The sequence below is a fragment of the Salvia splendens genome, chromosome 15 (genome assembly GCF_004379255.2).
Source record: "Salvia splendens isolate huo1 chromosome 15, SspV2, whole genome shotgun sequence".
In the NCBI taxonomy this organism is placed as follows: Eukaryota; Viridiplantae; Streptophyta; class Magnoliopsida; order Lamiales; family Lamiaceae; genus Salvia; species Salvia splendens.
In genome coordinates, this window is record NC_056046.1 from 6,215,429 (window position 1) to 6,228,759 (window position 13,331).

General features: G+C 38.3%; 2 protein-coding genes across 3 annotated transcripts; one reads left to right on the forward strand and one right to left on the reverse strand.

Annotated features, from left to right (window-relative positions):
- Nucleotides 1-1,824: 1,824 nt before the first annotated feature.
- On the reverse strand, nucleotides 1,825-6,986 carry LOC121768107 (probable glucan 1,3-alpha-glucosidase). The gene is made up of 6 exons (XM_042164476.1): nucleotides 5,312-6,986; nucleotides 3,556-3,829; nucleotides 3,344-3,479; nucleotides 2,903-3,113; nucleotides 2,586-2,792; nucleotides 1,825-2,322 (listed from the first exon to the last, which is right to left on the reverse strand). Exons 1-6 carry the CDS (start codon nucleotides 6,890-6,892, stop codon nucleotides 1,951-1,953), a joined length of 2,781 nt encoding a protein of 926 aa, XP_042020410.1. The 5' UTR covers nucleotides 6,893-6,986; the 3' UTR covers nucleotides 1,825-1,950.
- An 888-nt stretch (nucleotides 6,987-7,874) lies between these two features.
- LOC121768108 lies at nucleotides 7,875-11,953 on the forward strand. 2 transcript variants are annotated; one of them, XR_006043283.1, is made up of 10 exons: nucleotides 7,875-8,329; nucleotides 8,753-8,850; nucleotides 8,923-8,968; nucleotides 9,944-10,026; nucleotides 10,465-10,529; nucleotides 10,778-10,839; nucleotides 11,250-11,309; nucleotides 11,418-11,450; nucleotides 11,626-11,686; nucleotides 11,757-11,953. XR_006043283.1 is itself a non-coding variant. In XM_042164477.1 (10 exons), the coding sequence occupies exons 1-10, from the start codon at nucleotides 7,901-7,903 to the stop codon at nucleotides 11,799-11,801; spliced, it is 1,002 nt and encodes a 333-aa protein (XP_042020411.1). In that variant the 5' UTR covers nucleotides 7,875-7,900; the 3' UTR covers nucleotides 11,802-11,953. The 2 variants fall into 2 exon arrangements, 1 of the variants encoding a protein (XP_042020411.1); XM_042164477.1 differs by having other exon boundaries at nucleotides 11,418-11,474; nucleotides 11,630-11,686.
- The last annotated feature ends 1,378 nt before the right edge of the window (nucleotides 11,954-13,331 follow it).

Sequence of the window (13,331 nt, forward strand, 5' to 3'; positions counted from 1 at the left end):
GGTCAGGAATATTAATGACTTGGCGCCAAATACTACTTTAATTTAGTCTTTAGAACACTACATTGATTTACTATTAAACACATAGAAATAGAAATTCTTGAAAATCAGCATTATTAAGTTCATTTGAACTGTTTTTGGAGTGTGCCGATATAAGCAATTCATTTGCATAACTAAAGGGGAAGAAATAAATTTTATTTACTGAAATCATAACGTTTTCTATGGATACATGTTAGTGAGCTATGCTTCTATAGTGTATAATACCAAGTGGAGAATAAAGTTAGGTTAGATCAATATTTTACATAGTATTATAAAATTAAAGGGGTCTAGTTTATAAAATAAAACTAAATAATGGAGTACTATAATTATATATATGTATGATCTTAAGTTTTTATGTTCTAGCTATATTATTCTTGTGTATTTTATATATATGGAGAAATGATATGATATACAGTAGTAGTACTATATTTTACGTGAACTAGGCTTTCATTAGTTCACATTGGTATTGATTGTTTTGATTCTACTAATGTAAAAATGATCTTTGATATTATTAATGTAGTAGTATAAAAATAAAAGTTGGATTGGTTGATTCGTCCATTTGCATGTATAGTTAGGAGAGGGTCCGGTTTGATTCTGATGGGTTGGGATGGGACAATGGGTTACATATTGCATGATGTAACCAATTGTTGATGGTTGTAAGTTGGCTGATTAGAGGTTAACATGCATTCAGTTTGAATGTGCTCAACTATTCCACATGGAATTTAAATTAGGTCCAAAGAGTGAATGAGATTTGAGAATGACAATGCATCACCACACAAAATCAAGTACAAAGTCAAATTAGAATCCCACTATCAATGGTGGCTCCTTCATGTTGGTCCAGGGACATAGGCTTGCTTGCACCTCAACTACTCTAATTTCAACTTAATTAGATTATATATATATATCTTGTTAAATTAATACCAAGTTTATAGTACTCTCGTACGTGTAATATGACTCAATACTACATCAAAACACTTACACCAACATTTTTAAAATTAAATCATGCTCATGTAGGCAAATTTCATAAGTAAATATTGCTCCCATTTGCTTCAAATACTTGCAGTTCACCAGCACAATTTTTATCAGGTAGCTAGTGCATGCATTTGACCTCTTTTTTTTAGAGGTAGAAAATAATAATAAAGGGACATCTTCATTATTATTTGGTAAATATTAGTATTATTTTAGAACACTTGAATATTTTCAAATAATCCTGAGATTGTGAAACATAGAAACCATAGTCCTTGTTACATCGTGCTGCATCTAAATATACCAAAATGTAGGACCAATTTCGCCCACATTTTATGTTTGTTTCAATTAATAAAGTCTATATTGTGGTAAGCATTTTTTTTGGAGAAGTCGGCCAATAAAAGCATGCTAGCAACTTATAAGCAATTAAGCATCATCATCCTCGTCCACACTAGGTGCCTCTTCACATGAAACATAACTAATTAAATAATTACAAAATAAAAGGTAATGCTCATTGTTAAATGTTTACTACTACTATTAGTATTTTCATTACTTATTATTTAACTTTGTCATTCATATGCAGAAATACATAAAGTTAGCAATCAATCATGAGCAGCAGCAGAAAAAGATCCACTGAATGGCTAAGGCCTAAGGTTATTGCGCTATTTCTTTTGTGTAAAACAATCATATTGGTATATAGAGCACTAGTTTATATTATCTTGATTAATTAGTGATGATAACTTATAAGAGCCATTAATAGTTGGCTAATAAGCTATCATGTCTTTCATTAAGTATATTAGATTTGTTTCATTCAAAGAAATGTTTCAATTTAACATAAATTTTGCATTTATATTGGTTATGAATCCGTGAAGATAAAAGAAAAAAGAAACTGTTAATAAATCTATAGTTCTAATATCGAATCAACTGCATGATCCTCTATGCAGCTGTTTACAAAATTGCAATCGTCCAATCATCTGCAATGTTCACATTAGGCTTGCGGATAGTTAGGACGGACGACCGGGCAGGCCCTCCTCGAAGCAGGAGCGGGCCGCGTTCGACGTCTGCCTTATGGTTCCCTGGCTCAACAAGTGCGGTTTTGGGGTCGGGAGACAGACCTACGACTATGATTCTTTCGATGGTGCAGCGCGAGGCAAATTTGCGGCTGCCAGCTGTAGCAGAGGCCATATTTGTAGAAGTAAGCTTCCCGTTTGAAAATGTGAAACGAAGGTGTATGTAGGCGCCTTGCTGGAACTCGAAGCTCTTCCCGTCGTCAACATAAAGCTCTCCTTCAGCAGCTTTGGAACTATTGAGCGCGATGACCTGCCATCCACACATATCAGAAACCATTTAGTTTCGGGAAGGGAATGAAGCAACAAAGACTCTATTTTTAGAACTTTCACTCGATAGAGCGAGATGGCCCGCTCACGCGTGATTAACGTTGGGAGTGAAAATATCCAGAATCTTGCAGTGAAACCTCAAACATAATCTTCCATTGGAGAAACTTATTGGACTCTATTTGAGGGCAAATTCGGAATCATGCAAGTTCATATAGTATGTTTGTGTAACTGAATTCGAAGACATACCAGAGTGTAAGGATCATTCTCCATTTGTGTGGAGCTTCGACGGGTTCTGTCTTTTCTTGGAATGATAGTACCAGCCCGCTGGAAAGAGGGTATGCTCTCTTCTAAAGCTTCCAGCTTATGAGTTACTCCTCCCTTGTAAGCAGCTCCAGTTTTCATATCATACCACAGCTCGTCCCCAGGAAGATACACATCAACGTGCTTGGCTCGCTGCAGAAAATTTCCAAACACATTAAGAGCATAGAATACGAATACTGATACCGGAGCAAGAGAACAGCAGTACAAGGGTAAGAGGTTGAATGGTCTTGTAAGAATGTGACCTCAGTGAATATTCCTTGCACCAATATACTGTTTCCAACCATAAAAGCCTCATCGTTGCTGAACGTCTTCTCATCGGAGGGAAATTCCATCCAAAGAGGGCGGATAACAGGAACACCACTGACATTTGCCTGTCTAAACAATGTGTAGTAGTATGGGAGCAACATGTAGCGTACGCGTATGGATTCCTTAATGATTTCGGTATTTCGTTCCCTGAAACCATCATATTCACTGAAGTAACTCAGAGAAGCATAGAAAGAATATTCCACAGGTTGTACAATTGTAGATGCAACATTTTAACACAAACTAACATGACAAAATTATCAATTATTTACAAGTTTCTAATCAAACACTACTTTAGAGTCAGCACATGTGATGTGCCAAAGACTGTTACAATTTATGTTTCAAGCAGAAACTAGTTTGCAGGTAAAGCAGGATCTTACCCAAATAGCCAAGGCTCGCGTCTTTTTGTGTCGTGATGAGCATGTGCTCTGAAGAAGGGATAATAGGCACCCAGCTGATACCAACGAACCAACAATTCAGTATCAGGATTACCAAAAAATCCTCCGACGTCAGCACCTGTGAAGCACGCATAATCAGTGGCGAAGTAAGAGTTCAAGCACTAAAAGTTGTGGTAATGGGGATATTTACTAACCAGAGAATGAGATTCCAGTAAGACCCAGAGTCAAAAGCATCGGAACTGAAACCCGCAACTGATCCCAGTCAGCTGTGTTATCCCCTGTCCAAACTGCGCCGTATCTTTGACTTCCAGGGAAAAAGGCTCTTGACAAAACAAAAGGTCTGTCTTTTCCATCACTACGCTTAACAAGCCCATTTGCTGTAGCCATGTGAAAGTAGTAACCATAGGCATTATGCAACTCCCTGTGCTCCGCATCTCCGTAATGCAATGCATCTCTGGGCATTGTAACCTGATGAAAAACAAAGCTTTCATGTCACTGGGGGACTTGGAAGTCTGAAAGTTCCAATTTAGGGACCATAAAAACTAGGGTGTATCTTGATTATTGATCCCTAATCAGTGCTCTAACAAGTTTATTAATCACATCTAGGATTTAGTCAGGGCAGATGCACCCGAACATGCTCCTTTATGAAAAATAGTTTTTTATATTATTGATATTTCTTTACAGCTTTGGGAACTTTCAATTATTGCAGCGCGAATCTTGAATGCTGGAAGTTAGCTTCTCAGGTGTAAGCCAGCCACTCACTAAAAATGTGTTATCAGAACTTGGTCTTGTAATATCAATATGAATGCATGAAATGGAGATCATTAAATATTAACATAACAAAATGAATAACCTAGAACTGCGTATGATGGTCAATCAGTTTATTAGTTTCTGAAAAGAATTCATGGATGAAATGAGGATATTTGACAAATGTTAAGTTGTTCTAACTTCTGACTTTGAACTCAGATTCAATAGTCTTAGCAAAATGATGTTAACCACTTTGGACCAAGAATGTAGGCAGGAAAAAAGTGATTTGACAATGCAAAAACCAGTTCGAGCTCGAATGGCAAAAACTGCTACATTTATTTATTTAACAGGATGCCTTATGTATTTTTCTGGATGACAGCTGAAAATGTTACTTGTACGTAATCTTATCTTTCAGCCAAAACTGCTACATTTATTTATTTAACAGGATGCCTTATGTATTTTTCTGGATGACAGCTGAAAATGTTACTTGTACGTAATCTTATCTTTCAGCCATTTTATGCTTCAAATATTGTCAGTTGTCACTGATAGTATTTGGCACCACATCAATATCTAAAAGAATACTTTTGGCAAATATATCTCATAATTCTCATTCAAGAAAAGATAGCTCACTTTGAGATGACCGAAAAAGAAATATGAGCAGTAAAGTGGGATATAGGAGGGTTCAGTGAGAATGTAGGTAGAATACCACCAAGTAATAGAGGACTGTTACTCAAAAGCACAAAGTAAATAAATTTCATATGCAGCCGATGAAATTCATTTTCCTTCAATTATGTGTCAGTGAAAATGCCAAATTAGTAATGGTTAAAATCCCAAAAATGGTGTGGATTAACTTAGAAGACAGTGTTACTTCTTTCAGTCAAGGAAGCAACTAGGTAGACTAAAATCAAATCCACTTTCCCTCCCCCTCCTACTCAACAATACATCTTGTAAGTGTGCTTTAAATCTAGAAGTTAATAAGCAGCAAGCAAATAGGTTCTGAACACCAAAAATGCATTAGCACTACAAGCGGTTCTCCAATACTTCAAACATGTGTGAATTTAGCAACAAACTTGTATGAATTTTAAGAATTGAATAGACCAAAATCATTTGACAAGTTAGCCAATATATCAAATAGATTAAACACAAAGGAAACCAATAGTAAAATCTGCAAGAGTAAGGGATTGAGAAAGAAATAAAGCTTACCTCTGGACCATTGAAGACAGAAGGTTCATTCATGTCATTCCAGATGTATAGCGAAGGAGTTGAGCCAACATAATTCTCGTATGAGAATTTTTCAGCCCACCAGGACCTGATCTCTGGATTCAACATATCCAGGTAAGAAGAGGAGCCAGGCCAGCACCATCCATCAAAATCCTTCCCAGTCGAGTCCCTTACATAATATCCCTTCTCAGATGCCTCCTTATGTATATAATACGAGTCGTCCCTCTTGATGTGAGGATCCACAATAGTTACCATACGCCTACCTTTACCAGCTAGCTTCTTCTGCATCTCTTCTGGATTAGGGAATAGCATCCTATCCCATGTAAAATACTTCTTTCCATCTGTGTGTTCAATATCAAGCCACAAAACATCATAGGGAATGTCATGCTCGTCAAACTTGGCATCAACATTGAAAACATCCTCCTCATCCCTGTAGTTCCATCTACACTGATGGTAGGCAGTGGCAAACAACTGAGGCATTGCCGGTGCTCCTGTCACACTAGTATACTGCCTAACGACATCTTTAGGCCATGGACCAACAAAGAAGAACGCATCCACCACACCAGCCTCACTCATCCACAATGTATCAACCCTCTTCTGATCAGAAGGCAGCATTAACACCGATGAGTTCTCATCATTCCATCCAGTCCCCAAAACATCAATCTGCATCTCAGCAGCATTGAGCCAGAAGAAACCTGAACTACCTCTCGACTTACCATGTGATATCATGAAAGGAATGCTTCCATAGAGCCCAAAAGGCGAATCATGCACGTATTCAAAAACATCGAGATTAAACAGCCTATATGGCTCAGAGAATTCAATCCCAGGCCCTCTAGTAGGGTTTAAGGCTAAACTAGTGGCATGTTCAGGAATCCCATACACAAAATCAGCCTCATAAAACGACACATCAAAGCTAATACTCTGCGATCCATAAGGCCTCTTATCAGTATGGCTCCTAAAATTCTCCCCCCATTCCTCACCCTCCTCTTTCTCCCTCAACTGTTCGAAATCAAACAACCCGTGTGAGTTCAAAGAAAGCACCTTTTTCCCATTCTCGCCACTCTCCCTCACAAAAACCTCAAAGGGATCGTGCCTAATCACAGCTTCATACTCTTCCGAGAGATAAACGACAGATATCGGACCATTCCCGTCCTTATCCTCCTTCAACCTCTGCAGCCATAGCTTCTTAATATAGAACCCGGGCTCAATCACATCGGGTACCTCGAATCTCTTCTTGCGGGGGGAAAGGCTTTGGTCCTCGTCAATCTTCATCCGCATCACGCCATCCTGATACGCTGAAATTGTGAGAACCAAGGGTTTTGTGGGCCTCTGTTGATCCTCGGAAACGTCTTGACTAGACTGCTTGGCGATGAGCTTGGCGACTAGATCGCCGTCGGAGATCGAGACATCGGATGCGATCAAGGAGCAGGAGCCCGGTTTCCGGGTGCGGGCACGCTTGCAGAATGGGGTTTGATTGCAGTTTCTGAACTCGTCCTTTTTCCATGAAAAAACTGAATTTGCGAAGAGGAGAAGCAGCAGAAAGGTGGAGAGATGCCTTCCCATGGCTTATTGCTCTAATTTCTTGAGTAAATCAAACAACTCCTTGGAGAAATCGCATGGAATTGGACTAAGGAGATTTTGGTAGTGAAGATTGGGGTTGTGCTGAACCTTACTTTGACCCTTAAATCTCAATCATATTTCACTTAGCTCCCCAAACTTTCGGAAATTACCGGTATCGCCTCCCAGGCGTAATTTATTTTTGGTCCGTTGCCCATAATTTATTCAATTTAAAAATATGGCAAATTGTCAAAATTATGTTATGATATGACGAACAAAAAATAATACTACTATATAGATAAAACATTCAACTACTTTACACGACATTTTTTAAGAAACTTTTACTCAGGTCTTTATGTTTGCATGTATAGATTGTACATATTGTGTTAATAAATTGAAACACACAATATTTCGTAATTATTCACCATGAATTAATAAAGAAAAATATTAAAATCAATATAATTTGCCATTTTAAAAATAAAAATTAATTATAATTTGTTCAAATTTTATCAAAAAAATTAATCTTAATAATCATGATAACTCAAGTTGATTGCCTACACTAGTAATTTTTTCATAGGCTAACGAGATGATCCAATGCAGATATGAAATAAAAGGAATAAATCCATCAATTAACATCATACCAATACAGCAATACTCCAATTTGAGTTGGCCTACTCCAATTTGAGTTGTCAAATTCTCACACTGAAGATATCGAACATAAATTTTATTTATAGCATGGGCATATTCTTAATTAATAGTACTATTTAGTTTAAGAATTGTTCATGAACAAAGAATACAACAGATCTAAATTAAACAAAGACACTGAAATGAAGATAGGAAAATGCTTTGGGCCTTTTGGCATTTGATCTGATTATCGTTGACACCAAAATATAATTATTCAAATTACAAAGGACCTGAAAATGAATAATTAAAAGATGAAATGAGAGCAGAGGATAAAAATCTGGACTCCAATTAGTACTGTGTAACTGACGCACAAACCTCTCACGTGAAACAATGAACTTCTCCATCCCCAAATTCCCCGCCTTCGCTACCATTTCTCCAAATACGTTGAGAGTTTCCTCCAGTTTTCCCCAGCTCTCCGTCTTTTTCCCCCAATTTAGCACAACAACCGCCAATTTCCGTAGCAGATACGGTTTGCTACGTTGCTACGCAGCGGCGAAGCAGCAGAAGAGCGGCGGTGCGCCGCCAACAACAACGACAAAGAAGAAAAGGAAACCGAGTAGCAAGAGTGGTAGTAAGAAGGTAGTTGGAGATGACTTTGAGATTGAGAAGAGTGGCGGTGGAGTGGAGGTGATGGAGTCACCGTCAGAATCAGCTCAGTCGCCGTACTCGGCGCTGCCTCTGCCGAATCCGCCGGCCGGATTTGTGTTGGATGAGCAAGGGAGAGTTCTAATGGCTTCCAACAAACGCATCGCTACTATCGTAAGATTTAATTTCAAATTTCAGTTTCTTCTGTTATTGTTTATTTGCTGTGAATTTAATTAAGATTTTCATTCTTTTGTCAATGTGCGAGTCAGCTTAGTTTGTGAATAGTTTCAGAATGTATGACCTGCCTATGGTCAATCAAAACTGGACTACCCTGTTTTTCGTTTGGGCAAATGCTCATTTTAATATGTTATTCAAAACTCTACTACTATATGGTATTGGTTTAAACAAAGTGCATATCGGAATGTGGTTGTTGAGTAGGTGCAAATGAGTAGGTAGTTCTTTCTAATTAAGATTGCTGAAGCCCTTTTCCTTGTTACTTATGCATTCTCTGTGTGCTTTATGTTAACCTCTGAGGAAGTTGTGTCATTTTCATTATCTATTCTTTTATGATTTTAACAACTAAGAAATCATTGACAGGTTGATTCTACCAATAACTTCCCCCTGGAGTGTGTTATACGGAGAGTATTTAGAAATTCACGAGGAGATGAATGCATGCTACTATGCCCAGTTGATACGTAAGTCATGCTGTGTGTGCTGTTGTGTGATCTGCTTCACCCTTATAAAATAAATTGTTGAACTCTTTGCAGGCCTGTTCAGATTTTGAAGAGTGTCAATGTTGAAGGGTGGTCTGCTGTAAGTCATCAACTCACTGAGATTCCTTTGTTTCTGGCTTTCTGCATTCATTTACTAAGGCACTAAGCTAAATGTAATTTTCATTTGTGACCTATCTATGTTATGTTTAGAGCGGCACTAACTTTAAAAAGAAATGTCTTAGCTATTTTTTCACGAAGTTTTGTCATATAACTGCTAATCCCTAAATGTGGATTACTGAACCCCAATTTTTGGGTTACGAAACCTTAATTTTGGATGAATAAACCCTAATTCAGCTGTTAGTCATGCATAAATTCTGTGGTTGTTTCCTGACGCCACTGTGCAACTTCAATCCTGCATTAGTAGAGGGCACTGATTCTTTCGATAGGCGATAGTGGAAACACTGCAAAGATCAATTTTTCCAACATGTTTATAAAGCTTGAAAACGAGAGAGTTGGGTGAAATTGTGGAGAGAGATCAGATGAATATATTTGAATCAGAGCAGCTATGTGTCCATTCCTGTAAGCAAACATATAAAAAACCAAAACTGGTCACTGCCTCTGAAGTACCTCTTGGTCTAGAATAACTTTTCACTTAAAATTGGCAGTACAGTTGATGAGATATCTATCTGCCGGGGATTTAGATTGCAACATAGTAGCTTTAGAACTTTCTTGCACCTAAGAATTCGAAAATGTACTACTCCCTCCGTCCCATAATAGATGTCACACTTTCCTTTTTAGTTTGTCCCATAAAAGATGTCACATTTCCTTTTTTGGAAAAAGTTCTCTCTCACATTAATATAAATATATTATTCTCTCTCTCCACTTAACACACAAAACAACTTCTCCTAAAATCTCGTGCCATTCCCCAAGTCTGCCATCTATTATGGGACGGAGGGAGTACTATTTTGTGGTATCATGGTATAATAGTATTTTCCAATCTATCAATGGAATCCCTCATTTGTCTTGTTTTATTTGTCATGTCATATTGATATCTTTCAACTCATGTGCTCTATAGGTTAGTGATGAAGAAGTTGAGGCTATCCTCCCCACCGCCGCTTATGCCCTTGCCAAAATACATATGCATCTTGTACACAGTGGGTAAGATGTACATAAAGTCATTTTTTCAGTACAGTTTTAGTTTCTAATTTCTCTTTGTTACATACTACTTACGACTATGACTATGACTAACAGTTGTTATATTCTGATACATATTACTCCCTCCGTACCCAAAGAATATGCACTTTGGGGACGGCACGGGTTTTAATGTAAAATTGGTAAAGTAAGAGAGATGTAGAGAGAAAAAATAAGTAAAGTATTGTTAGTAGAGAATGGGTCTCACCTCATTAGAGAGAAGAGACTTTCCAAAATTAGAAAGTGCATATTCTTGTGGGACGGACTAAAAGGAAAAGATGGCATATTCTTGTGGGGCGGAGGGAGTAATATATTATGACTATGGTGCATATGCATAGTTGCATACTATGAGATATTCTATCTTTAGCTAACTGTTTCTATGCTATGACTTATCTGCTGCATCAGATTCTGTTATACAGCACGAGGCGGTTTTTGCTACACAGAAGAAGACATATTTGAATTTCATATAGGTACATCTTTTTTATGAAACTTCAGTTGATCCGTGTCTAGCTGTAATACTTTGTTCATCTTAATTTCACCACAAAACAGTTGAATTTTCCAGTTATTTCTAATGCTTGTAATTTTGTGCTATTTTAGAACTTGGTTATGAAATGAATTCACTAGGATATAAAAATGATAAGTTTTTTTTTATAGTTAACTTCTCACCATGTGTGATGAAACATTAACTTGAATTTGAGAAACTTTGGGTTTTATGCAGACAATGGTGAAGATGTGGACGGTTTACCAACTGAAGGCGTTGAGATTGCATGTTTCCATCTGGTACGACATTGATCATGCTACAGTTAAACATTTATAACATAACCATATCTTTCAAAAAGTATTAAGGTTTTCATGGGTGAAAGATTCTTTTGCGAGTCACCATCTGAAGACTACAGGATGTGTAAATCTTAACAAATGTTATCTTTGGTATCCAAAATAAGATCAGGCCTAAATCTGTCTTTATAAACAGAGCCTAACTGATATCATAATTGATGATTGGGAAGACATTCTCTTTTATCCTAACAGTTACAAGGAAGGAGAAACTAGGAACGTTAAAAAGTCAAAGAAGCAAAGAATGATTTCAATGGACACTAAAATAGAAACACTGCACTGGGAGATTTACAAATAACTCTGTTCTTAAAAATATTACCATCCTTGAATAATTCTTCTATATATTCTTCTTCATGCAGGATGGTTCTCACTATATGATTTATACACCTTCCGACCCACTTCTGTTTGTTGCAGTGAAGGTAAAGTATTTAGTTCTTTCAACTGAAGTCTATGTACTGACGTAAGTTTGATTTAAATATAGTGACATCTACTTACAAGCAACTTTCTATGTCTCTTTATTGTTGCAGGACAAAGGTGGTGTACTACAAATAGCTGATGACGTAAGTAATAGTTACATCTTGCTTATTGTGGTTTGAAATCTGGCTGCCAAAATTTTCGATGTGAATGTTACGAAGTTAAAAAAATTACTATCACATTGTTATGTTTGCTTTCTGTGCATTCCTTTATGTTTTCAAAATTTTGAGTCACGACCGGGGCCTGCCTTTGCATAAACAGGAACTCTGATCCTGCTATTATTAGCGCCATAGACGAGGAGACGGAATTCAATGCTTTAGTGGTATGTATGAAATCTTACTGATTGAATCTTGTTATTAAACCTTACTATGTTTCCATTCTCATATCTGCAGGAAGAAGAAGCTGCTCTTCTCGATTCATTGCTTGGGAAAAGGTGATTAGGTTATTATCAAAGAAAGCAGGTTACAAATGTGTTTGTTGAAATCATCAAAATAGGTAGCTTGTAAAACTTGACATTGTATATAATACGATTCATTAATTGTTCTGTTCCCCTAATGTAATTAGTTTTCAAGGTCGATTATATTTAAAATTAGGAACATTGCAACCGATGGTTTACTGCCATTTTCCACTTGATGGGGTACGAACTAAACCCTAATGGCAAGCCCAATAACAGTGACGGCCCATCAGCCCAGAGCCCAAGAAAGAGTATCTGTTCGGCACCAAAGAGTTCGGCACGACCAAAGAGTTCGGACTCAGCCTACAGCTCGGTAAAAGCCGACCAGTCAAGCTCTCCTCTCAGATCGGCAAGAGCTGATCGGTAAAGTCCAGCAGTTCGGTCTCGGCATTCGACCGAACTAGGAGTTAGTGGACTCATGAAAGGCCTCCACGACCTCCGCTATACCCACGATCTATTTAGTGGTACGAAGCAGTTATTGAGCAGTTATTGCTCACCCACGATCTTGTTAGTGGGGCTGCAAACCACGACCTTAGTTCAATGTATAAATAGAACTTAGATCAGATAGAAAAGGGTTAAGCTCTCTAGAGATAAAATAGCATATAGCAAGTCTGTGTTGTAAGCTGTAATCCCAGATCAAGCAATACAATCTTGCCCTCCCTTCTTCCCGTGGACGTAGATTTACTTCAGTAAATCGAACCACGTAAATTCTTTGTGTCGTAATTTATTTTTACGAGCATTTATCATCATCAATAATTCGCGGATTCATCACTGGCGCCGTCTGTGGGAAGCAGAGAACAAAATTTGTGATAAAGCGAATTTTTGATCCATTTTTTCCACCCAAAAAATGCATACCAGATCGCAGAATACCCGTATTCCAGCCCGTGAGAACCAGGAGGAAGCCAATCCATCCCATAGGTCGGGAAAACAGCCTAGGGATAAATCCACCACCAGTTCTCATGGCGAAGGAACAAGCCGCTCCAAAAATCGTCCCACTGAGTCTTCCCAGCAGCCCGATTTGAATGAGGCTGTCAAGCAGTTTTTGGCTGAAAAGCAGGAGGAATTCTTAACCTTCCTGCGAAAAAGCCAAAAGCAGCCGGAGACGAAAACGACGGATTCTCCTTCTCCCTCTGCACAAGAAAGTCACTACCGCAGTAGTGTCGCATCTCCCAGGAGAAAGAATCCTCAACCCCGACATATTCCTGTTCCTCCTCGGTACCGGAATCACAGGAGAACTCAATCTCCTCCATACCGACGAGATATCGGATTCGCCGTGTACGGAGCACTGAAGACTCCGTTCTCGGACGACATCACCCGAACTCCCCTACCACAGAACTACCGAACTCCGTCGATGACTTACGACGGGCTCGTGGACCCTCACGATTTCTTGGGGCGCTATCAATATAACATGGCGAACCAGGGTCTCAACGAGGTCCACATGTGCAAGCTGTTTCCCGAGCTGCTCATCGGGAACGCGAGAAGGTGGTTCGATAGCCTCCCCCAGGGCAGCATC

What these genes read in the sequence shown, in the direction of transcription:
- LOC121768107 (XM_042164476.1), bottom strand. Translation starts at nt 6,892, where the DNA reads ATGGGAAGGCATCTCTCCACCTTTCTGCTGCTTCTCCTCTTCGCAAAT. An exon ending in TACTGGAATCTCATTCTCTG is followed by an intron (nt 3,480 to 3,555) that starts GTTAGTAAATAT and finishes CGTGCTTCACAG; the next exon opens with GTGCTGACGTCGGAGGATTT. An exon ending in AGAATGATCCTTACACTCTG is followed by an intron (nt 2,323 to 2,585) that starts GTATGTCTTCGA and finishes TGTGGATGGCAG; the next exon opens with GTCATCGCGCTCAATAGTTC.
- LOC121768108 (XM_042164477.1), top strand. Translation starts at nt 7,901, where the DNA reads ATGAACTTCTCCATCCCCAAATTCCCCGCCTTCGCTACCATTTCTCCA. An exon ending in ATGTTGAAGGGTGGTCTGCT is followed by an intron (nt 8,969 to 9,943) that starts GTAAGTCATCAA and finishes TGTGCTCTATAG; the next exon opens with GTTAGTGATGAAGAAGTTGA. An exon ending in GTAATAGTTACATCTTGCTT is followed by an intron (nt 11,475 to 11,629) that starts ATTGTGGTTTGA and finishes ATAAACAGGAAC; the next exon opens with TCTGATCCTGCTATTATTAG.